A 24003-nucleotide genomic window follows, 5' to 3' on the forward strand; every position below is an offset into this window, starting at 1 on the left:
CTTTTTCAATAAGCATACTTTGTCTTTATTTTCAGGAAGAATGAAACCTTCAGGCTGCTCCATGTAGATGGTTTCTTCAAGGTCTCCATGAAGGAAAGCAGTTTTAACATCTAACTGTTCTAATTCCAGGTCAAACTGAGCAACCAAAGCCAACAGTATTCTTATTGAGCTGTGCTTGACTACAGGTGAAAAAACTTCATTGTAGTCAATGCCTTCCTTCTGTGTGTATCCTTTTGCCACTAATCTGGCCTTGAATCTTAGTATTTCTTGTTTCAGCATCTCAATCTTTCTTTTGAATATCCACTTGCATCATATTGTTTTCTGATCAAGTGGTTTGTTCACAAGAATCCATGTAAAGTTTCTCATCAAAGAATCTATCTCTTCTTTCATAGCCTTCAGTCACCTCTCTTTATCTGGACTCTTAATTGCTTCAGAATAATTGTTTGGTTCTGAATGCAAAGTATCAGATGCAACCATTAGTGCATATGCTGTGAGACTTTCATCTCTAAACCTGATAGGTGGTTGAGTTGTTATTCTCACCCTGTCTCTGGCCAATTGGTATTGACCAAGATCCTGATGTTCTTGATTTGTTGGGATATCTAACTCATATCCCTGATCTTCATCATCTGAGGAATGTTGGAGTTGAGGTTCATCAGGTTGTGGATTAAGCTCCACCTCCACCTTTGCTTTACCTCTGTCTGCTTCTGTCTGTTTTTCAGGGAGAATACCAGTCAACTTTTGATAGGGCATCTTCCCTTCATCAAAAGTTACATCCCTGCTTATAATGATTTTTCCTTCCCCTTGCTCTAAACACCACAGTCTGTACCTTTTAGTACCTTCAGGATATCCCATAAATAAGCACATTTTTGCTCTTGCTTCCAGCTTGTCTTGCTTAATGTGAGCATAGGCAAGACATCCAAAAGTTCTGAGATAGTTGTAGTTTACTGATCTTCCTGACCATTTCTCTTCTGGTACTTCATGGTTGATGGCAGAAGAAGAACATCTATTTACTAGATAGGCCGCAGTAGATGCAGCTTCCCCCCAAAATGTTTTTGGTAGACCTGCTGACAGCAACATACATCTTACTCTCTCTAAGACTGTTCTGTTCATCCTCTCAATTACCCCGTTTTGTTGAGGGTTTCTTGGAACGGTGGTATGCCTCTTGATCCCTTTTGCATCACAGTAGGTCTTGAACTCATTTGATAACAATTCAAGACCATTGTCTGTTCTCAGACATTTCAACTTCAACTCCTTTTCTATCTCAACAGATTGATTCCATATCTTAAACTTCACAAAGGTCTCATCCTTTGACTTCATCACATACAACCACAGTTTTCTAGAGAAGTCATCTATTAAGGATAGGAAATACCTTCCTCTTCCAATCGTGGCAGTTTTGCTGGGGCCCCTCAAGTCAGCATGAACATATTCAAGAGGTTTGTTTGAAATATGCTTGCCTTCAGGGTATGGGAGCTTCTTGCTCTTAGCCAGAGTGCAGTATTCACAGCTTTCAAGTTTGAATGCTCCACCTTCATTAAGAATTCCTTTCTTAGCCAGATGATTCATGCCACTCTCACTTAAATGCCCCAGCCTGCCATGCCATAGCTTCCCTTTGTCATGAGATGCTATTGCTGATTCTCCAACAATTGTGCTTCCATCCATATGATAAAGGCCATTTCTCCTTATGCCTTTCAGTATCACATTTGATCCCTTCAAAACAAGGATGGATCCAGCATGTGACTTGAAATCAAAACCTTTCTTTTCTAGAATTCCCAAAGATATCATATTCCTTTTGATCTCAGGAATATATCTAACATCAGTTAAGGTTCTTATGGAATTGTTGTGAACTCTTATCTTGATACTCCCAATGCCTCTGACTTGACAAATCTGATCATTCCCCAAAATGATTGTTCCCATGATCTCTTCTTTCAAGTCGATGAACCATTCTTTGTTGGGTGACATGTGGAAGGAACATCCAGAATCCAGAATCCAAGAATCTCCCACAGTAGATTTCATCACATTCAGAGCTTCATTGTTTTCTGTCTCCTCAGCCACATCTGCAGAATTATGGTTCTGATTTGTGCCCTGTTGTTGCATTTTCTTTTTCCAAGAATAGCAATTCTTCTTGATGTGCCCCGATTTCTTGCAGTGAAAACATTTTTTCACATCTTCTCCATCACCATCCTTGTGTTTCTGTTGAGCACCTTTCTTTCCCTGAGAATTTGCTTTCTTGAATTTAGTGGGCTTTCCCTTCTGAACGTTTAGGCTTTCATGCTGAGAAGATTGCTTATCTACTGCACTCTTGTTCTTTTCCTTTCCTTTGAGAACCCCAAGAACATCTTCCAGTGTAATCAGATCCTCCTTGGCAATTAACAGAGCATCTTTCAGATGCTCATAGGATTTAGGCAATGCATTCAGTAATAACAATGCTTTATCCTCATCCTTCATCTCTCCATCAACACATTCAAAATCATCCAACGATTTTTGAAAATCATCAAGTTGTTCAGATAAATTTTTATCATCTAAGATTTTGAACTGAAATAGCTGTTGTTTGACAAACAATCTATTTGCCATGGTTTTAGCCATATAGAGAGAATTGAGTTTCTTCCATACCTTGATTGCGGTATCTTCCCTTGACACCTCACGTAAAACTCGATCGCCAAGACATAGGAGGATCGCGCTGCGGGCTTTCTTGTCCATCTCTTGACGACTCATCCTGTCTCCCTTGTCATCTTCCTTAGAATCCACCAATTTAGCATTCAATGCATCATCCAATCCCTGATGAATGAGCGTGGCTTCCATCTTGATCTTCCATATGGAAAAATCGTTTTTCCCATTGAACTTCTCGAAATCAAATCGAGCCGAAGTCATCGTCGTGGATCGGTTCCCACAGACGGCGCCAAATGTAAGATCAAAACAGAGAATAACAGAATGCGACGAAGAAGAAGATGTACGTGGTTCGGCCACTAACGACCTACGTCCACGGAGGGTGAAGAGAAATTTTATTGACAGATTTGAGAGCTCGCCGGAGTTACAGAACGTGATCGGAAATCTTGAGAAACGCAGCTCAAGAAGATTACACAGCACTCACACCAACTACACTCCTTTCTTTCTTGTTACAGTACATAACTAACTGTGAAAGATCGAATTTAAAACCCTAACTAACTCACTTAATATTGAGCTAGAAACGACACCGCTTCAACAGAAACGTAATACATGAAGTAAATAAGAAACGCGACTTATAATACTTCATCTGCACAACTCATGCTATCCCTCTGACCAGCGTGGAAAAGTTTCCAGAGCAGAGAAATGACTCCAACAGAGAAATGACTTCAGAGCAGAGAAATGACTCCAGAGGAATGACGCCAGAGAGATCATCTTCCAGAGGAATCAACCGCCAGGGGAATCGACCGCCAGAGGAATCAAAATTGCAGCCAAATTCGAAGCCACCTTTCACAACAAAAATGAACTTGATTCATGAACTACGGTAAATGCTTGCGTGTGAATGAGAAATCTAAATAAAATCTAGCAAATTATGTGATATTTGAATGCGTGCAATTATCTAATGACGTACACACGTAGAGTTTTCCACGAACTAGTTTATACGAGAATGTATCAGAGTATCCGTAGTGGAGAGACCATACGAGCTTTTAAAAGTGGTCCCCTCCATGAGAGGCTCGGCAATGGTGAGCCTCATCTCCACCGAGCCCGTAGTATTAAAATAAGTTAAATTCTTTTGGGCACAGAGATTAACTTATTTTTGAGTGAAAAAATGATGTGGTCCACATCGATTAAGCATTTTAAGTACATTTTTTTCATTCAAAATAAAAAACGAACTTATTCTAATGGAATATCCCAAAGCCTATTCTAGTGGGACTGAGGGAGTATTATTACTTTTCATTTTCCTTTTTTGCTATTGGGCGGTGCCCCCACGCGACTTCCAAACTCCTCTCCGCGCTCAGCTCGCACATGCGCGCCCACATCGCTCCAGGGGGACTCGGCATTGGGGTGGGGCTCACGTGAGCTAGGTGCGCGCCCACTCCGCCAGCTCCTACTGCGGATGCTCTTATGTTGAATTCCAAGTTTGCAAGTGTTATTCAATGTTACTTGCAGAAAGTAGTAATTATAAAAACCATCAAATAATACATCTACAACTTCAAAAGCTTGGGAACGAGGGTTGTGAATTGTAAATGAAAAATTGTTATTCATAGTCAGATCAAAGTTGTAATAATGAAAGAGGGGTTAAATTAGTACAGTATATTAAAAACTCAAAATTTTACGGAATTGACCATCGAACTCGTCTTGTTATCTATTTATAATTTTATATAATACTCCCTCCGTCCCATTAAAGTTGTCTACATTCTTTTCGGCACGGAGATTAAGAAATGTATTGTTATGAGTTAATTAAGTGGTCCATATTTTTAAATGACTTTTGTTTATATGGTTTAATTAGTAAATCTGCCAACCACCACCACCACCACCACCATTGCCAGCAACTCGCCGTCGCCGGCGCCGGAGCACCACCACCACCACGCCATCCTCCACCATCACTAGCACCACCAAAAATCTTCTGACCGGAGCACCACCACCACCACCACCACCACCCCAAATCTTGCAAAAATTTCAAGAAATGAAAAGGAGAAGAGGAGATCTGAAACCAGAATCAACGATCCGCGAGCTTCGAACTCGACGATTCCGCCATCCTCCGCCTTCTTCCTCACCGTTGGATCGCATACCCGAACAACCACCACCACCATCGACGCCAACAACCACCACCACCACCACCATCGCCAGCAACTCGCCGTCGCCGGCGACCGGAGCACCACCACCACCATCGACGCCAACAACCACCACCCTCAATCTCCAAACCCTAAAAATTCAAAATTTCCCCTCAATCTCCAAATCTGAAGGAAGCGGCGCTGCCTGGAGAGGCAAATCGGCGGCGACGGCAAAGCCCTAGCCCCAAATTGGAGAGGCAGGCGACTGGAAAGGCGGAGCGGCAAAGCCCTAGCCCCAAATCGAAGAGGCAGCGCCGACTGGAGAGGCGGAGCCCTAGCCCCAAATCGGAGAGGCAGCGTCGACTGGAGAGGCGGAGCAGCGCTGGGGGAGGGAGATAGTTGAGACGACGACGACGGCCGGAGGGGCTAGAGGAGGCGACGGCGACCATGTGGGTGGCACCCGCCGAAGAAGAAGAGAGAAGGGGGTGGGGCGAGAGGGAGAGAGCAGAGGCCAGGGAGAGGGAAAGGGTCGGCGGTGGTCGCGGCGAAGACCACGACGACGGCGGCCGGAGGGGCGAGAGGAGGCGGCGGCGGCACCCGCCGGAGAAGAAGAGAGAAGGGGGTGGGGCACTGGGGGGAGGTGGGGTGGCTGTGTGCGTGTGTTAGTGTGTGTTTTGTGTGTGTTTTTAAATAAAAGTGATTTAGATTTAATTAAAAAAATTTAATTGAGTGTAGAAGATAAGTTTAATTAGGTGTAGATTAGTTGATTAATTATAGAGTTTAATTTGGTGTAATTTTTACCCAAAAAGGAAAGTAGCCAACTTTAGTGGGACGCCCAAAAAGAAAATGTGGCCAACTTTAATGGGACGGAGGGAGTAGCAGGATAGCTACAAGTAACAAAAGTTTGTACATTTCATTACCTCGTACTAGAGTACTTAACAGAGGGTGAATTTCGAAAGAGGCTTACAATAAAGAAACTGCATGCTCAACAGAAAAAGCTGTAATAACCCAAATACTCGAGAAGAGGACGGAGATGACTGGGTTGACAAGGTCATTCATTCCGTAAAAATAGAATACATACACGAATTCGCAACCTCGATCCAAAATCTTAAAATCGAAATAAATTACTGGATGGACAAGATCTTCATTGTTACAAGCTGTGCCCTATTCTATAACCTCATGGATAGCCTTGTCATCCACAAAAAACTATCTTGTAACCATTCGGTGCCAGGAATAACCCAAATGGTGAACCTTCACGCTGCAGAACCAACTCTCGCCCCGTCTGCTAAGCTACAAAACCATGAGCGGCGATAGAAGACCATGGCCTGCCACACGGGTGGGCCTTTGTTTACTTTTCATGAAGAGCCTTCATCAGATACAGTCTGCTAAAGCTTTGTCCAGCCACTCTGCAACCCATGCATAGGATAAACATCATTAAAACTAGTACGGAAAATTGAAAAACATCAAAAGTTATTCTACACTAACTCTGTGGAAAGGTCCTTCTGAAACAGAAAATAAAATGAACGCAAAATAAAATGTCACAGAAACATATCAAATAAAAGTGCTATAAACAGCAAATAAGCAAGCAATCCATAAATAATGGTTACTAGATAAAGATATCTGTAGAGCATTCAATACACAGCAAACTCAAAATCAACTTGCAGAAGTTTTATATACTATACCCATTGATTTGGTTGCAATAGTTTGCAATTTGATTTGTTATGAGAAAACTATCCAATCTTGATGGCTCAGGGATAGGCTTGAAGACGGGGTTTGTAGGATCCTCCTCAGGTAATGGCTCTTCCCCTGCATTCTTCCGTGCAACATTTTCAGCCCTACAATGACGAAAAAAATAATGCATTTGTGACAGAACCGCCTTATAAAAAATATCCCCACACCACCTCTAAATCTTAGAAGAAAAGGGCATGCTCACATAAATAAATTGAGTGTTCGGAGTAACATTACCTTCTCTTCTGAAGCCAGGCCTGCTTCTGTGCTTCTTGACGAGACAGATTCCTGTAGTAGAATTGGAACTAGAGAAAGAAAGGTCATATCATGTCCTTGGCCAATCATGCAGACCTATATGCAAACAAGAATAGATACTGACCTTTTGTTGTTCCATTGACAAGTCATCCATGCATTCAATTAGAAACTCCACATTTCTCTCTAAAATTGGACTGGTTGATAATTGCAATCTATCATAATCACACTATGACAAAACAGAATAAGAATTAATTATTACTCACAGAAACAATGTAAAAGGACCAACTATGCGGAAACTTGATTACCTGGGTGACTGGAGTATCTGCCTCAAGCTCAGTCATAAATGCACTGATTAGAGCAGAATTTGAAACCTTAATCTGGAAAATAAAAAAGCCAATAAATAGCGTTACATATTGCTCATAATGTCGTCTGTTTACAATACCAAATATTCTAGAAGGGGTCTGGAATATCTAAATAAGGTATTCATCAAAACCAATTCTATATTAATTTAAGATTCAATAAGATTCTTAATAAAACTTTTGATTCTTATCAGGATTTAGAACAAAAATATAATTCTAATGAATAATTCAACAATCTTAATTGAACTTAATCCTTCAAGCAGAAATCAAAAATCAAAAGCTTACAGGAATCTCTTCAAAGATATCCACAAAGGAAAGATTTTTCTCTCTCAACCTGTGAGGAAAGCAAATGTCAGATACAGACTGTGTGCATTTGAGCTCATCAAAAGGATGACTTTAACATTTTTATTAAGGGCATCAAAAAATGTAAGAACATACTTCTCCCCTTTAAAGTTATTTGTGCGATAAAGCTCCATGAAGGTATCAGAAAGCTTCAGTGCCTTCAAAGCTAGGACACCTTGATTAGATCTTGATGGATCATAAATGATGCAGACACATCGTCTTATGTTTTCCTGTCAGTGTCACCAATATAATAATACAAGTTAAACAAGCAAAACAAATCATTATCGGTAAACACTGCATAGCGATGCAGAAATATCAGGTTCCGATAGTTACTAGTTAGCAGCAACTACAGCCAATACCATTAGCAGGAGATGGACAAGCCAAGTACAAGATGATGTAGCAATAGGTACGAGACTACCTGGTAATTCATAAAAGTCTCTATCAATTCCACTGTCTGGAAAGAGCCAAACAAAGTTGATTGATACCTGGAAGGATGATCACATGAGAGTTTCATGAAGACAACATTTAGATAACATTGTATATTTACCAGGTTTCTTTCATTGAAAATGCCATACGCATATTTCTCACTGAATGCTACATTGTTCAATGATGAAGCTTAGATAATCCATATAATAATAGCAGACTGTCATCAGCAACCACATTATAATCCATACTTCAGATATCACAGCAAAACTCTTATTGTATGTGTGTATAGAGAGAGTGAGAGACCAAAATGTTATTACGTTGACATGATACATTGCAGAACTTAGCGCTGCTGACTCACTTGATAAGGCCACTCAAACCTAGTTTAGTCATTTATTGACCTAAATTATTGCAGCTAAACTCACAGACAATGATACATTCACAATTTGACAGTGGGGTATAAGGCACCATATAAAGCAAGTTAATTATAAGTCATCTTCAACAATATTGAGACGACTAACAGCGCAAAAGTAAAGATTAATCTTTCAGAAACATAAAAACAAGACTGCTTCCACAGCATATAAATCTAGGATATACCATGATTGTGGTGGGACTTGGGGGTATTTTGGAATTGAGCAAGGAGAACACTTACCACCCAACAGTGTTGTTGTCGACATTAACCTCTCTTAGGCATCTCATCATCTCAAGCTGATAATTAGCACCTTCGGCTTCAATCTCTTCATCTTCCTCACGAATCTGCAACATTATATATAGGTAGCATGAAAACATTAAAAAATACTCCGTATCTAACACGTGTAGTTGTTCAATAAATATATGATCAGCTGAAGCAATTTGCATACCGGAAATGGGAAGCAATTGGTGACTTCGAGAACACTACCAACATCCAAACCAAGAAGCTGCCCAGTAACCAGAGCTGGTGAGAACTCCTTGCAATGCTTGATTATCTTCAAAATAACCTGTAATGCGTATTATAAGCATGACTTATTAGAAAATTACATCACAATCAGGCCACATGAAAGATGATGACAAACAGCCATGAAATTCAGAGAGTAGCAGCCGCTAAATTGCAATCAATCTTATACAGGATTGACAGGCTCATATTTGATTTGGGAATTTCGCAGTTCCATCTTTTGTCCAACAACACAAAATCATGCAGATGACCAACAAGATGAGGAATTGATGTGCAGTTGCTATTATTCCCTTATAGCCCACCCCACATAAAACTGTATTTTATATTAAAATCAACCCCAAATCAAAGAGCAAGCATTGGGCAATATCGTACTATTCCAAAAGAATTAAATTCTCCCAACAATAAACATACCAGTCCTTCGATCTGGACGACTCTGAGCGGCGGTGTGGCCTCCTCCGTAGCCGCCACTTGCAGAAAAGATCTTGTCGCAGCTGCACAGCAATAAAGGAGCCAAATTTCGTCAATCATTAGGAAACAAATAAAAATTGATCAACAGACGAAGTAAGAGTAGAGTATACGCACTGTTCGCCATGAACGATTGAGCGAGAGAGCTGTGAGAGATTATTCGAAGATCCTGAGTAGTTCAGTGGATGGAACACAAATCAACGAAAACCCTAATTTGCAAAATTGGCCAAATTGGGCTTCAGAGGTTTATTATATAGGCTTTAGATAATGGGCTGATAGGGTAGGCCCATATAAATAGTTTGCTTTTCATTCTTCTTCTTCTGTCTAGAGAGAAATTAACGCAATAAGCTAAACTAATTTGAAATAATCTTGTAATCAAATTTACGGGATCTTTAATTTAACACGTTAGCTCTTGTTGTAACTTTGTAATAAGTTACACATCTCGATTGTTTTTCATTTGACTTATTATAAACTCTTCCGCCAAAATAACAAGAGAATATGACCACTGTAATTTTATATGTTATTATCTTTGTGCATTATTATTTCAACTTAAATATCAAATTCGTTAGATGGATTGAGCACAACTGAATGAGGTGGTGGTGTTCGTTTTTATTTTATTCTTTATGCAGAGGCATTCGAATTTCATCAGTTTCTTCAAGTTATACCCAAGTTGACAAGTATTCATTTTAGTTAATTATTCATAGTTATAACCTAAAATAGACAAACTATTTATGACTAATCAAGCAGAGGGTATAACTTAATTTTTAAGCATTTGCTTGCCTCTTCCCAAAGATTGGCATCCAAAACTTACAACAAATAACGAAAAGGGGACAAACAGATACTACCTAAACTGTGGTTTCTTTTCAATAAAAGAAGAAAAAATTACAAGCATTGTGCATTGCTGCCAACTGATAGCAATATACAGTGCTTTTCTTTTTACAGACGTGAGAATTAAATAAGAATTGAGAATCATTATTGGTCCTGTGTAGCAATATACTGTAGTTGTGGGCAATAATAAGGTACAACATTTCGATGGCCACCACGGTAACATCTTCCTACTCTTCTCCGATTCCATGGTGCACCAAAACCGAGCGAGCTACTGCACAATATATGTGCAAACATCCATCAGTACCAGAAATATAAGTGCAACACATACCAAGAGATGATTATATAATGACGCACAAGTTGTTGTATCAGTATCACTAACAACTGATCGGACTTCTAGTGTGAGAAATTATTAAAAGAGAGAATGCGACACTTTTTGGGAAGTTACTGAATAAGTAGCGGGCAAATGTTGTGCAGAAACGTGCAAACCAACACAAGGAACTCACTTATGTTCAATCCTTGTCCACTATTTATCTTCTGTTTCTATCTTTTCATACATTATTTTCCTGTCACTTATATCCTTTACAACTTACAACCCTTTTCCATTCTACTTCAGGAAGGAATTCGGTAAGACAGCAGCAAATCACATAGAATCTTTAACAACAAATACCAGAAAGAAAGAAATAGCAAATGAAACTCTTAATTTCATTAGAAGAAGTATTCATTTATTATATCATGGAAATTATTGAAGACTATATGGAATAACTGACCTCTTTTATTCTCCTTTCCAATCTGTCAATTCGCTGCGCGGTACATATAGCTTTTTTACTCTTTCTTCGGACTCAACATCATTCACTATACCCCGGCATCTAGACGATCCACAATGACAAGCTAATCGTTCACCAATTGAAAAAAATCTGCAGCACAAGAAAACAAATGAGTGTACTTGTATTGATAAACAAAAGAGTACAATGGCTGGATGAGGTAGAAAACCTGTAATCATATGCTAGTTCTTCGCCACAATTAATATCTCGCTTTGCGAATATTATTATGTGGTCATGGTCATTCACACTAATAACTCTTGAATAACAGTTGGGCTGAAAGAGGAAACAGTTAGTCTCCTGGAGGTCAAAAATTAAAACTAAACAGTAAAGGTGATATATTCAACACATACTTCGCATGAATGATTAATTAAATGTGCTATGCTTCCCGCCTTGGTAGCATCTATAACACGGTTATCATCAATCCGGAACATATAAGTTCCCGCCCCCTGCAAGGAAGAAATGTTACGATAATCCAGAAACAGATATCTCCTGGCACTTTATAAGCATTCTTAAGTGACATGTGCTACCGACACTCAGTAGTGATGCAGACTTACAGCAGAACGCCGTTCAATATGTGACGGTTGAATAAATTACAAACATACGGGGTATAAAGAATCATGACAAAAACAATTGGTATTTCAATAAGATCGATAATATGAAGCATATAATGCAGCACTCAGCAGAAATATACACCACAGGAAACTACAGGAGAAGATGCAATTCTAATAGGAAAAATGGATTAAAAGTAGGCGTTTACCACTAATTTATTGTACGACAAATGTTCTCTTCTGTCGGCTACTGAAGCCCGAATAAGTTCCCCAGTATACTCAATCACCTTAAATGCAACAAAATGGCAACTTATTATGTTGAACCTCAAAAATTAGAAAGAGATGGTTGTCATAGCAATTTACCATGTCTCCAGCTCTATATGGAAGTTTAGTGAAGACACCAAAACCATGTATACGAGACTTCCCTGTGGTCAAATTATTTCAAAGGTGGATGATTAAACAGAGTACTTACCACTAATTTATTGCAAGATATGGAACTCATGCCCACGAAAGAGAAACCTTAACAACAATTAGGAATCAAAACTAAAGTACTGGTATAAGTAAGAGTACCATATGCCAGTCTCCTCCTATAGGTCTGCCTCATGTAGTTGTACTTGTCAGCAACCGAAAGAATCTCGCCAGACGGCTGAAGTTGCAAGCTTCTTAACTTCAGAAGGTCTACAGAGTGCTTGGAAGTACCAGGTTCATTGGAGCACATTTTGTTCCACAAGGACATATGACGGCTGAACCCACCTGGTATATGTGGCACATTCTCCACATACAAGCGCTTTGATGAAGGACCATCTTGTCCATTGTTTGCCCGCTTCTTCGTGTAATCATAAATTTCTAACAGACAGGGAAAAAAGAGAATTCATATATCCATGAAGACAATGCTACTGTATTTCCAAAGAGAAATCCTCTTAAACATCGGGCAATCTTACTTACAACCTTAGTTATCATTTAGTAAATTAAATCCAGAAACAGAAGCAAGGTATAGACTAGCTTACAGCAGAACATAGGCCCAAGGAGTGTGATTTAGTAAAATCCTCCAACTTAGTGAATTCCAGAATTAAATTAATAGCTATACCACACAATCGGAGAAGACAATAGTTTGTATCAGATGAAAACAAAATCAAATTATTATACCAGTACGAGAGCAACCGCTAGGGTTTATAGGTGGAACATATTCAGCATGTTCATCTTCACTGGCTTTTCGAACAATTCGTTTGTCAGAAGGTTGTTCATTAGACTTGGGCCTGTGTCTCGTACAGAAAGAAATAAACTGAATGGACTGATACTCCTCATCCTCATCGAGAGGAGCAGCATGTACTCTATCCATGTCCTCAGGCTACATACATGATACAAGAACCAAGTAAGAAAAAGAGTTTCTATAACTAATCAAGTATGCCTAAGCACATAATTTAAATACACAAACATCATACCTCAAGGCAAAAGCCGGCGGCACGTGCACAGAGGGGATGGTATGCCACACGACAATTATGGTTGGAGCACTGCAGAGGCACAATATATATAAATATAATGAAATAGACGCGTAATTTTATATTTTCAGAAGAAGAAAAATAAAGATGAGCATGGCAAAGTTTGTAAAGAAGCATTGTCAGGAGAACATGAACTAACATAAAATGTCAACTGAGCAAACCAATCAACACTATATCTCATCAGTAATGTTAACAGATTAGTTCCATAAAAAATAGAAAATAAAATACTCCGTAGCATTTAGGGAGAAGGGAGAAAGAAAAACAATTTCATTTGTTAAGGATCACGAAGAATAAAAGAATCAGCCTTACAAATTAGCTAATAGAACACACACACAAAAACCAGGATTAGTGATCCGAAAAACACACTGCAAGATGTGGACACAGACATTGCTAGCATTTTATGCAAATGGGCCATTTGTGTCAGATGATGATATGCACATGTATAAAACTTTATTTTGCTTATATCAGAAATGTGAATTATGTTGACAAAGCATTATAAAAGCTTGGGATCCAAAGTTGAAGGATAATGTACAAAACTAAGTCATGCCACCACAACAAAAGCACACATATCAAAGAAAGCATATTCAAAACAAATTGCAAAGCAATCAATGTTCTAATTTCATAAGGGGGAAAAAAAACAGTGAATAAGTTATGTAACAAGGCAACATCAGCTAAGCACAAGAAACAATATCTACCTGGATGCACGCTCCATGAGAAACATGACAGATGCTACACAATAGCTTCCACCGGTCCTTCACAGAAAATAAGAACTATCAGCTAATGTAAAATCATGTAGATTTCTTAACTGATGCTATCTAATAGTAGTGCAGAATAACACATTCCTCCATGAGGAAATATCTGCAAATTTGATCAGAAATATTGTAGGGCAAGTCTGCTTTTCCATGATTAGTAATCAACTGGTACACAAAAAAAGAGCATCAGTTAGAAAGGGAGTAGATACCTTATTGATTCGACAAAGCCCATCAATGGGTTCCATTTTTTTAACGTCTGACAAACATGTTTCTGCATGAAAATACATGATTAAGCTAAGAATTGTATCCCCAAAAAGAATCGAGCATGAATTTGTATATTGCAGGATAAAAAAAATGAAACCTGGAATCCATATGGCGCAAGCCAGATGAGCCCAACGGCCATCAGTGGTGGGTTTCATAGCACCCCCTGTAATTAAATTTATTCAGACTATCAAGCTGATTTTATTTATTGATTATTGAGTACAGCAAATGGACCCAATGAAGAAGTTACAAGATCAAAAGTCGTATTGATCCTTTAAGTACCTACTACAGGACAAAGGCAGCATAGAGGTAATTCAGGAGCTCCTGGACGGCATAAGTTACATAACCAAAGCACTCCACCAGTGGGCTCTAGTTCTCCATAACATCTAGCATGCACCTGAGCATGTAAACAGGACATAAAAATGAGATAGCAGGAAACTCAACGAAAATCCAAAAACAGTGAAGTCGCCAAAATCTTAAAACAAAAAAGGCAATCAATGACAATTAGCAAAACAAACAAAAATTAAAAACAATGGCAAAACATTAAAGCAAGCGAAATTACTGGAGTACAAAGAATTTGTAGTGGCAGGATACCAGTCTAAAAATGTCTCCGATGACAAAGTAGCTGATGCAATGTCAGGCTACCTTGCTCAGAAAAATCAAGTGACAATAGAGGAAACTCCTGGTAGAGCAGTTTAAAGGAACATAGACAGCACAACTCTTCACAGTTCAGTATAAGAAAAGAATTTAAATTTTCAAATTTTGTAAATGTCGGTTGTTTGTTTTTAGCTAAGGTAATATAGATTAGCAAGCTTCTATAACTTATGTGTGTGAGTTGTGAGTGCAAGGAAGGGGAATAAGAAAAACAATGTAACCCACAAAAAAGTGCAAGCAACTGAAACTATCTTAGAATTAATAGACATAAGAAAGGAATGCCACATGATCATGGTAACACCATCAATGAATAAGTCTTCCATATAGCAGACCACCAAGATGGAATCAACCAAAGATTTTGATCACTAAAAGAGTTCTGCCCGCAAGCCAAGCAATACAAGTTTGCTAAAATCATTCCGGAGTTACATACAATTAAAAATTGAAATCAGTTAAAAAGAAATTAATTGAGTAAGCAAGCTTCTCTAACATAACAATAGGAATAATTTATAGAATAAAATAGGAAAGGTATTTATAACAATAATTCCTTGACAGCCAGGAGGACCAACTCGATGTATTAATTTAAATAATGGATCAACACAATTCATTTAAAGACAAAGCATAAAATAAATGCTGCAAGATACAGACTTACCATCATCCTGCATTTGTCACACTGAAGAAATAAGTTGTTCTCGTACTCCTGAATTAAATATTTGAAATCATTATAGTCAACACTTATGTAATGTAGTTTTGCTGGTAATGAAATGATTTTTAAATATATTCGAGAAAAAGGAAGAGAACCACACTTCCTGGTAACTCATGCAATCTACAGTTAATCAGACCAGAAGAAAACATGAAATGAAAGAAGCCGATTGAAACCTGATTTAGGAGTCAATCCTTTTTCCAAAAGAAATACCCTACCTCATCCATATGGCAGACATTGCACTTGTCAAGGTCCATCCATGTAACTGTAACAGGTCTGTAACCAGTAGATGAGTTTTTCATTTTCTTGGACAACTGGTAAGATTTCGCAGCTGATCGGGAATTGGACATCTCCTGTAAAGTACAATACATTATATGAAGGCTAAGAAGGCATAAGTGAGGCCTATACAGTTCCACCGCAACATATTAAATGAACTGTGCATCAAGTCAGTTAAAAGGAAACAACAATTCATCCATGTAGTCCCTAATATAACAAAAAATAATGGCATAAATGAGCATTCACTCAGACAATCTATGAGCCTCATTAAGGTAGTTCTCGCTTTGTAAATTGTAAATATCAGTTGACTGAGAATAATTACTGAACAAAAAACACAAAGCTAAAACAGATTGGATCAATCATACTCAAATAGGTAGCATGCATTGTGGTGTTCAGTCATGTCATGGAAATAACACAATCATGTGCTCCTCGATTATGGGCACATGTAACAACTCATTGACTTTGTTATAAGTTGATGATGTGACTCCATATTTTGCATGGAGCAGCATGCAAGACCAGCTTCCGAAAGGTCATGCAAGACCAGCTTCCGAAAGGTCAAGCAAGCCATTGTTACGAGTCTACTGACGCAGAAAGTTCACAGCTTACACTAATGGCCAGGAAAAATCCCCACCTTCTTTTCTTTGAGTTCAGAGGAAATAGTTTCAGTTACAATTAAAACAAAGATGGCGCGTATTACAAATTATTAGACGTAGAGCAGTTATACTGCATATTTAAGTAATAGAACCCTAAAAAAGTGTCGATGTCGCATGAAAATCTGTTAGATGGTAAATTGCACTCCTGAATTATCATTTGAATCATAAATGGAAGTGTGTGATTGTACTAAAATTCTATGGGGAAGATGTGATTTCAAGATATTCAAACCGATCATCTAAAGAAATCCAATTTTCTAAGTTCTTTTATCTTTTTAATCACATTTCACCATCCATTTTCTCCTCTAAATAATTCCTTCTTCTTCTCCTCACCTCTTCAGTCCTCCTCAGGTCTCGCCCATGGCCATGGCGATGTTGACTGCGGAGGCCACTCCTGCCTTGGTAAGACACTGTGCCATTTCCCTCTCTCTGATTCTTGATATTCTGCTTCGCCATGGTAAGCCTGCTGGGTGATGGGCGTAGATCTGAAGGAAAAGTGATGTTTTCGCAATGTTGACAGCAATTATGAGAAAGGTGGTGAAGCTTTTAAGAAGGGTGTAAATGAAATAGCAAAAGCTGTGACAGACAAAGAAGGCAAAAACTGAAAGGGCAAGCAGGGAAGGAGTGTCAACAGGAAAGGAAGAAGGTTAAGAAGCAGCAGGAGTGAGAGGTTATGAAAGAAGATGGAGATAAAGCAGGAAATCAAATTGCAGAACAATACACCTGATTACAAAAAGATTAAAATGGTAGAGGGGTGTTTCTTCGGAGACCGCCGCCGTTTGGCTGAATAGGATTGTTTTTAGATTTAGGGTTTTGAAATCAATGCTCACACCAACCTTTTTTGTAGAAGAGGCCTTAATGCAGTGATTTGGCCCATTAATGTTGGCTGAAGGTAAGAAAAGGGAAAAAAGCTCAACAAACCAAATGGGCCATAATTTCCCAAAATATTCAAAAGGTTAATTTCTCATATAACTAGAGAAATTATGAATTTCATAAATTGCCAGCTTCAGGCTTCCATAACTGGAGCTTTGAGCAAGATACTAAGAAGAAAATAGAATATAGTTTCATATCCAAGGACACGGAAATTTCAGGCAAATCCTTTTTTCAATTCATAAGAAAAAAAAGAAGCAAAGAAAGAAAGAAATAAGATGTACCGGAACATGACAGTGCAACTCATTGCTGTTCACTGAAGCACTTGAAAATGATTAACTTTTTTTTAAGCATCATCTAATTTCCAATAGAGTAAAGTTCTAAAAACAACTCACAATGGAAAAATGTAGCCAACAATTTTCACCAAAGGTCGAACACTTCATAGGATATGCAATGAAAAAAATAGATTCAAACTGATCCTTTATGGTTACATGTATTCTGATATCCTTACTTTAGCATCATAATCTGATGTGTTGCAGACTCGCAAGATATTTGACAACCAAACTAGGTATAAGACTGGTAAATAAATTATAGTAACATACATGGCTATAAAACAAGATGGCTATGATTTTGGAGTAATTAATGCAGGTTAAGATGGTGCATAAGTACCTTTATGAGTCTGGAAACTTTTGGGTGGGAAAAACCAAACATACAAGAACCAGAGGAAAAATTCTGATCAGCTTTATAGTCTTTATTTCTGATTTGCACAATCCTGATCTTTTTGTAAATTTTATTCCAGCAAGCTGATGGAGTTGGTCCATTGAACTGCAAAATAAAGACAATCAACAAGAGGACAAAGGTTACTTAAGCATGCTCATGAGCAGGCAGTAATGAAGAGCTCTGTAAAAAATATGAATACTGTTATTTACAACTCACAATGAAACAACTATATCTTAATAATCTACAAGGATCACCTCTTAGTCTTGGGTAAAAGTTAAATATAGGCTACAGCCAGTTAACCAAATAAGATCCCATGCTATAGCTATCTAGAAGATTATAGTATTTCCACTCATGAGATGAGGTGGAGAGCAGGCAGAGCTCGTGGCAGCGGTTTTGGGAGTGGGTTCCAAAGGTTTTGATTGGTCTTTTGAGAGTGAACAGTAGTATTCAATGGAGAAGGACGGTTTAGGACTGGGAACTGGGGCTTAGGATTTTATTTTCTCAATAAGCGCCATTGATCTTGATGAGGTGGCAAGTGCTGAATTCACGTATTCCTCCGACTAGACACGTCAAAGTTGTGATGCCGGAAATGTGTATTTTAGTGAAATTTCTGAAATGTTGGTATAAAATATTATTAGTTAAACATTTCTATAAAAACGGAAAAATGTTGGGACAGAGTATGATATTCACCCTATTATTTTTTCAATGACCAAGGTCTTACACAGCAAGGTTCCTGCCGTCATATCCATGTAGGTTCCTTCAGAACACCTGGTTATCTAAGACTACATAGAGATATTTTCTATGGCAGTCTCACTCAGAAAACCAATAGGACAACCAGTTTCTCGCTAGCCTAAGCAGCTCCATCCTTGGAACCAAAAGCAAGCATCACAAAAAGCATGCTGCTTCTACTTTTACTAAGCCATCTGGCAGGATCACTCTTCCACAGAAATTCACAAGTTTACCAGTTTATTTCAAATATGAAACACTAGATACAAACCTCAGGCAGGGAAGGCATAACTTCACAGAAGGAAAATAGAATGGCAAATAAGAAGGAGAATATACAGAGAAAGATAAAAGGAGCCAAACAAATTTGATAGGATAGCTTTGTATGACACCTCTTCTCCATTATCTCCTGTAACTTTAAATAGAGGCCTGGTCCGTGAGTCAACATCTCTCAGTACTTCCATCTTATACATAGTATGCACAGTTGGATCTGAAGCAGAAAGTGAAAAATAGAATGATAGAAGTGATGAGGGAGTAAGAAGTAAAACATAATGAGCAAAACTAAATAACAGAAAACACCTTTAAGAATATTAATTCACCTGTCAAAGATGTAAACATCCTCACAGCAGTGTATCCCTCAGGCCATATGAATTTCTCATTTTGGAAATTACTGGAGTCTCTGACAATCTTTCCTGCATAATGATTCACATGCGCAAACAAATTTGTCAATTATGTCGTGGAGATCCTGCCTCATTAACTATGAATCAATTGATACCTCGACATGGTCGAGTAATTACCAATGAAGGTCCTAAGCACTAAGGGCTACCGCAATATGTTGCAGCCTTGCAGGTCCTTACTACATATGTAGTGCTCAGACCAAAACTAGGCCTAATATAACAAGAGAAAGCAACAAATGCAGCAATATATTATCAAAATGAAAAAATTAACAAGACTTACCAAGGCTTACTATTTGCAACTCTCCATCTTCCAATGGGCAGCTTTTGAGATCATCAAGTTTCTTAAGTATCTCATCATGACTCATGGACTCACCATCTGAGTCAGCACCATCTTCATTCTCCCCACTTCTATTATCATTTGCATCACTGTCAACACCATCTCGCAGCTGCTGCATTCTCTCTGGTAGCCTCTGTTCACTAAGATATCTGATCATAACAGATAATTTAGAGAATTTCAAGGATTTATACTAGTGAAATAAATGACAAAAAGATTTTACTTGGAAGTGATACACAGATATCTCATTTTCATATTCATAAAATAGAATGTTCACATAAAAAAACCTATAATATTTTCGCCTGAAATGTATTAATGACAGGGTGATTTAATACAAGAACTACAAACAACTAGAATGCCAGGATTGACAGAAATTCAGTGCTGCAGTACTTATTCAGCCAAATCCGTGTCTCAATTATTTTCAGTGGGGATTGAATAACCAAGAATATATCAGCAAGCATACATCTTAACAATTAGGTGCCTGGCCTATAATCAGCCAAATAATATTTCATGTGAAAAACATTGTAGCATGTAGGTAAACATGCCTACGGCAAACATGAAAAGCCTAGAGCAAAATCCAAAACATGCAAACGCCATAATCAGAGTTTGCCGGGTGACATCTCCAACTCAGCCAACACAATGGAACAGCCAGTTTGCTGAGGCACTTCAGTACATTCAGGCTCGAACTGGTACCATAGTCATCTCAGTTACTCCGAAATCCAAACACAGATGGTAGTGAGCTAAGGTTTAAGGTCAAATCATTTACTTCAGAATCGCTTAGCCTAGGTTATATAATACTCCCTCCGTCCCCCAAAAAACTTCCTATGAGCACGGGTTTTAAGACAAAAAGGTGAAAAGGTGAAAAGTAAGGGTAAATGGGGTATTATTAGTGGTGGCGTAAAGTCCAAAAATAGAAAGGGAAGTTTTTTTGGGGACGACCCAAAACAGAAAAGTTACGAAGTTATTTGGGGGATGGAGGGAGTAACTTTTACAGAATAGACACAAGAAACAGAAAAGGGAAGAAAATACAACTAAAAGAAACAGACGTGCATATGAATTCACAACCATCCTAAGCACATCAATATCACTTGAGATAATTTATTCTTTCGTCTCCCTTTACCTTTTTCTTTTCCTTCAGACATAATTAACAAAATTATTCTAAAGAGTATCTGACAGCATTTGTACTGAACAAAACAATACCATTGATAATCTACGAATTTCGATGAGAAACACTCACACTTTTGCCTCCTCCAATCCTCGAACAAAAGTCGGTTTCTTGCACTTTGAATGACAGGACGAAAGAAGGCCCTTGAGGAAAGAGATAACTTGTTTCCGGGCAACCCTGATAATTAGCAGATAGAAATAAAGTACATTGTCTAGATTATTATAAGTGGTAACCAATTTTGAGCAAAATAATAACTCTCCAAAAACTGCTAAGCAGTCTAAACTAGTATAAACTTCAACTCTAAGTCATTAATAATACCTAGCAAAATCATAGGTGCCAAAGAATTGAACAACGACAGACTTTTCTCCGGAAATTTTGCTTAATCCCTTGTGTTTACCCACATGAGATTCATCTAAAACAATTGCCGGCCATACAGCATGTCCTATATCAGAGAAAAATTACAGGTATCAGCAAATGATTAGAAAACTAGTATACGTCAGAAAGTAATGTGACAAATACAGTCAATTACAAACTAAAAAAGAAGAGCCTCGGGCAGCCAGCATTTATTGGAACAGAAAGAAACAGAACATGGGAGAACACAAACACCCTGACCTCGTAAAAACAGAAAAATATGTTACGAAGGGTAATCATATAAGAAATAATATGATTATGTGACTGAGAGATCCCAAGTTCTCAACCTCACATCTTACATCGCGAAGGCCAAATTTTGAAAGTAAATAAAACATTCAGTAAAAGTTGACCCTCATTCAGCGAGGGCCGCAAAGCAAATGAAAAATCTAAAGCAAGAAATTTAATAAAAATGAAAAATCCAACTCCAAATAAAAATTTGCAGTAACAAATGAAACTGAAGATTGTTAAGCATTTAAATATCGTATTCGGAATTACCCAAATTCACATCCTGATGCAAAATTTTATTTTCATTGGTAAAAGTAAGTCCCACTTTTTTAAAAGAGCTTCAAATGTACAGGGGCTGGCAAGGATGAGCACAGCCTTTATACACTAAATGAAACAATGGCCTGTTAATTTTAGCACAATAATAAATTGAGAATAAATTTGACAATTTTGTGCTCCTGGTGATCCGAAAAAGACAAAAATAAATTACTGGGTAGCAAACCATTTCTGTATTTCCTTACTGTCTTACTGATATCGAAGTCTATGATACCTTTCTATCTTTACTACCCATCAGATATCAGAGCTCATAAATGGACTGAACTGTAATGATCAGGTAGTGCGGCCACCGGAAAGACCAGCTTTTTAACTTAACGCAAAACCAGAAGAAGATAGAGACAAACCAGTAAGTTTAGCCCAAATTAGATCTCCAGTCTCAATCTCTTGGCAATCATCATCTAAACTAGCGGCCAAAACCACCATCTCGTTAGTATCAAGTTCATCAGCTTCGGAGCTCTTCTTACATAACTTCAACTCCATACTTTGCATCTCCTTGAAAGAGACATTAAACTTTATACGTTCATTAGATAAAACCAGATCTTCTTGCTCTCCATCCTCATACTTCACCTGCATAGGTCTCCGGGTATTATCAATGTGCTCACACTAACATAGTCGCATAATACAAATACACGTAAAGTAAAGTAAAAGAGCGTTACCTGGTGCCGACCAGTCTCATAATTGTACCCCGTTATATGGCCAGAATACCAGCTTGCATCCAGTGGCCAGTACACCTGTTCCATTTAGCAACAATTTGAACATGAAATAGGATCAATTACATGTAAAAATTAAACAGATTGTCCCATTGTTTCCACAGCAGATTCAGAAACTGGAGTCCAGACAATGAACAGGTATGTCCATCTGGTTAATGCAAATGTCGAATTTTAAAATCACTCCAAATGTGAAATGTACTTATGACTGTTAGTGGTTATTGAAGTTCTCACCTTGCATTGTAACTCAATGAACTTCTTTGGATCAACTCCCTCGAAACTCAGCCTGCACCCAAAGAACAAAGTTGAGACACCATGAAAACATCATCATCGATTTGCGAACTTGAGCACAAAATGCTAGAAAAAACCAACACATACCAGACCCATTTCTTTGTCCGTAGAGCTCCTGAATTCTTTACATCACTCTCCAAAGAATCTTTTTTTCGTTTTTTCGTCTTGGTATTATTAACAGTCTTACACACATTCCTACTTTCCCTAGCATTTTTACAATTAGTTTTGTCAAGATCATCACTCAACGACGTTGGATCATCTGATTCTCCCGACAACCTACAATCAATTCCCAGTTCCACGGCCTCCGCCTTGGCCTCACGCCCCATTCTCCTCCGCTTAATGCCACCCCCGTCTCCCCTTCCATCAACGTCCAATTCCACATCTAAACCCTCCAAAAGCAGCCCCTTCAGAAAATTGGAGCTCTCCGCCCTCTTCCGCCGCCTCGAGTAAACTATAGCGAAGTGAGTCTCCGACGTGATCGGGCGCTTCCTGAATTGATCATGGCCGTTCGTTTGGGGTGGTTTGCGGGCAGCAGCCTTGACCTTCTTCGATCCGGAGGCCGTGACGCAGGGAGAGGTAGCAGAGTACACGTCGCAGAGCGGGATGTACTTGAGGGGCGCGCCCCCCCTGTGAAATTCGTCGTCATCGCTCAGCTTGGCGCCGCCGTTTTCAGGTAATGCATCAGCAGCCATGGCTAGAAAACCGGGAAGCGAAAGAGAGAACAGGTGGAATCTTTTCCCAGTTTTTTCTTCTTCACCCCCCTGTGGGGAATGAGGTATTTTTTATTAGGGTTTTTCAATGGCGGAACGAAAAATTGATTTCCCGCCGTTGGCACCTGAAGAGTGAGAGAGACTACTGTGGATGTATATATAGTACGTGCCAGCGCGTCTCCTTTGACAGGTGTGGATTACACAGACAATTTTTGAGCGAGAGATGACGAAACTCTTCTCTACCAATTCCTTTCTGATTCTTTTTTTTTTTTTTTTTTGCAGAATTATCTTTTTCTAAGATTTGTTACAAAATATCTCCCTCTCTTTCCATTTAAGACACCTTCAATTTCTAAAGAGTATTAAGAAAAATCGACTATCGTCCTGTTTTGCATTCAGTTCGTCAGGAATCAGATGAAATTGTGTAAATTTTACAGAATTCACAATTCAGGTGACGGAATGTAAATATAAAATAATGTGTCGCCACATTTTTTCTGTAGTAAATTAGCCAGTGTTATTTAGTTGATTTTTTTTTTTTTTTTTTTTTGCAGGTTTAGTGGAAAAGTATACTATTGACAATGAACTTATATTGCTATCAGATACAGGTTTAATCGTTGGAAATCCGCAAAACCT

The 24003-nt window shown here is 38.5% G+C and overlaps 2 protein-coding genes across 2 annotated transcripts; both read right to left on the reverse strand.

The window, feature by feature from the left end:
* Window positions 1–5749: 5749 nt before the first annotated feature.
* LOC130998031 (eukaryotic translation initiation factor 3 subunit H-like) lies at window positions 5750–9517 on the reverse strand. Its single transcript, XM_057923469.1, has 12 exons — window positions 9336–9517; window positions 9165–9244; window positions 8683–8799; window positions 8475–8578; window positions 7818–7884; window positions 7496–7629; window positions 7343–7391; window positions 7004–7075; window positions 6823–6924; window positions 6681–6748; window positions 6398–6550; window positions 5750–6121 (listed from the first exon to the last, which is right to left on the reverse strand). The coding sequence occupies exons 1-12, from the start codon at window positions 9343–9345 to the stop codon at window positions 6064–6066; spliced, it is 1014 nt and encodes a 337-aa protein (XP_057779452.1). The 5' UTR covers window positions 9346–9517; the 3' UTR covers window positions 5750–6063.
* Window positions 9518–10057: 540 nt separating this feature from the next.
* On the reverse strand, window positions 10058–23799 carry LOC130998035 (histone-lysine N-methyltransferase ATX2-like). The gene is made up of 25 exons (XM_057923472.1): window positions 22751–23799; window positions 22607–22658; window positions 22322–22396; window positions 22010–22232; window positions 21015–21138; window positions 20769–20873; window positions 19478–19683; window positions 19120–19212; window positions 18913–19010; window positions 17747–17902; window positions 15500–15634; window positions 15231–15278; window positions 14210–14324; window positions 14028–14093; window positions 13876–13937; window positions 13610–13666; window positions 12858–12926; window positions 12562–12763; window positions 11986–12261; window positions 11779–11840; window positions 11625–11702; window positions 11218–11313; window positions 11037–11140; window positions 10814–10960; window positions 10058–10317 (listed from the first exon to the last, which is right to left on the reverse strand). The coding sequence occupies exons 1-24, from the start codon at window positions 23353–23355 to the stop codon at window positions 10819–10821; spliced, it is 3249 nt and encodes a 1082-aa protein (XP_057779455.1). The 5' UTR covers window positions 23356–23799; the 3' UTR covers window positions 10058–10317; window positions 10814–10818.
* Between the last annotated feature and the right edge of the window lie 204 nt (window positions 23800–24003).

Source organism: Salvia miltiorrhiza, chromosome 1, assembly GCF_028751815.1.
Source record: "Salvia miltiorrhiza cultivar Shanhuang (shh) chromosome 1, IMPLAD_Smil_shh, whole genome shotgun sequence".
NCBI lineage: Eukaryota > Viridiplantae > Streptophyta > Magnoliopsida > Lamiales > Lamiaceae > Salvia > Salvia miltiorrhiza.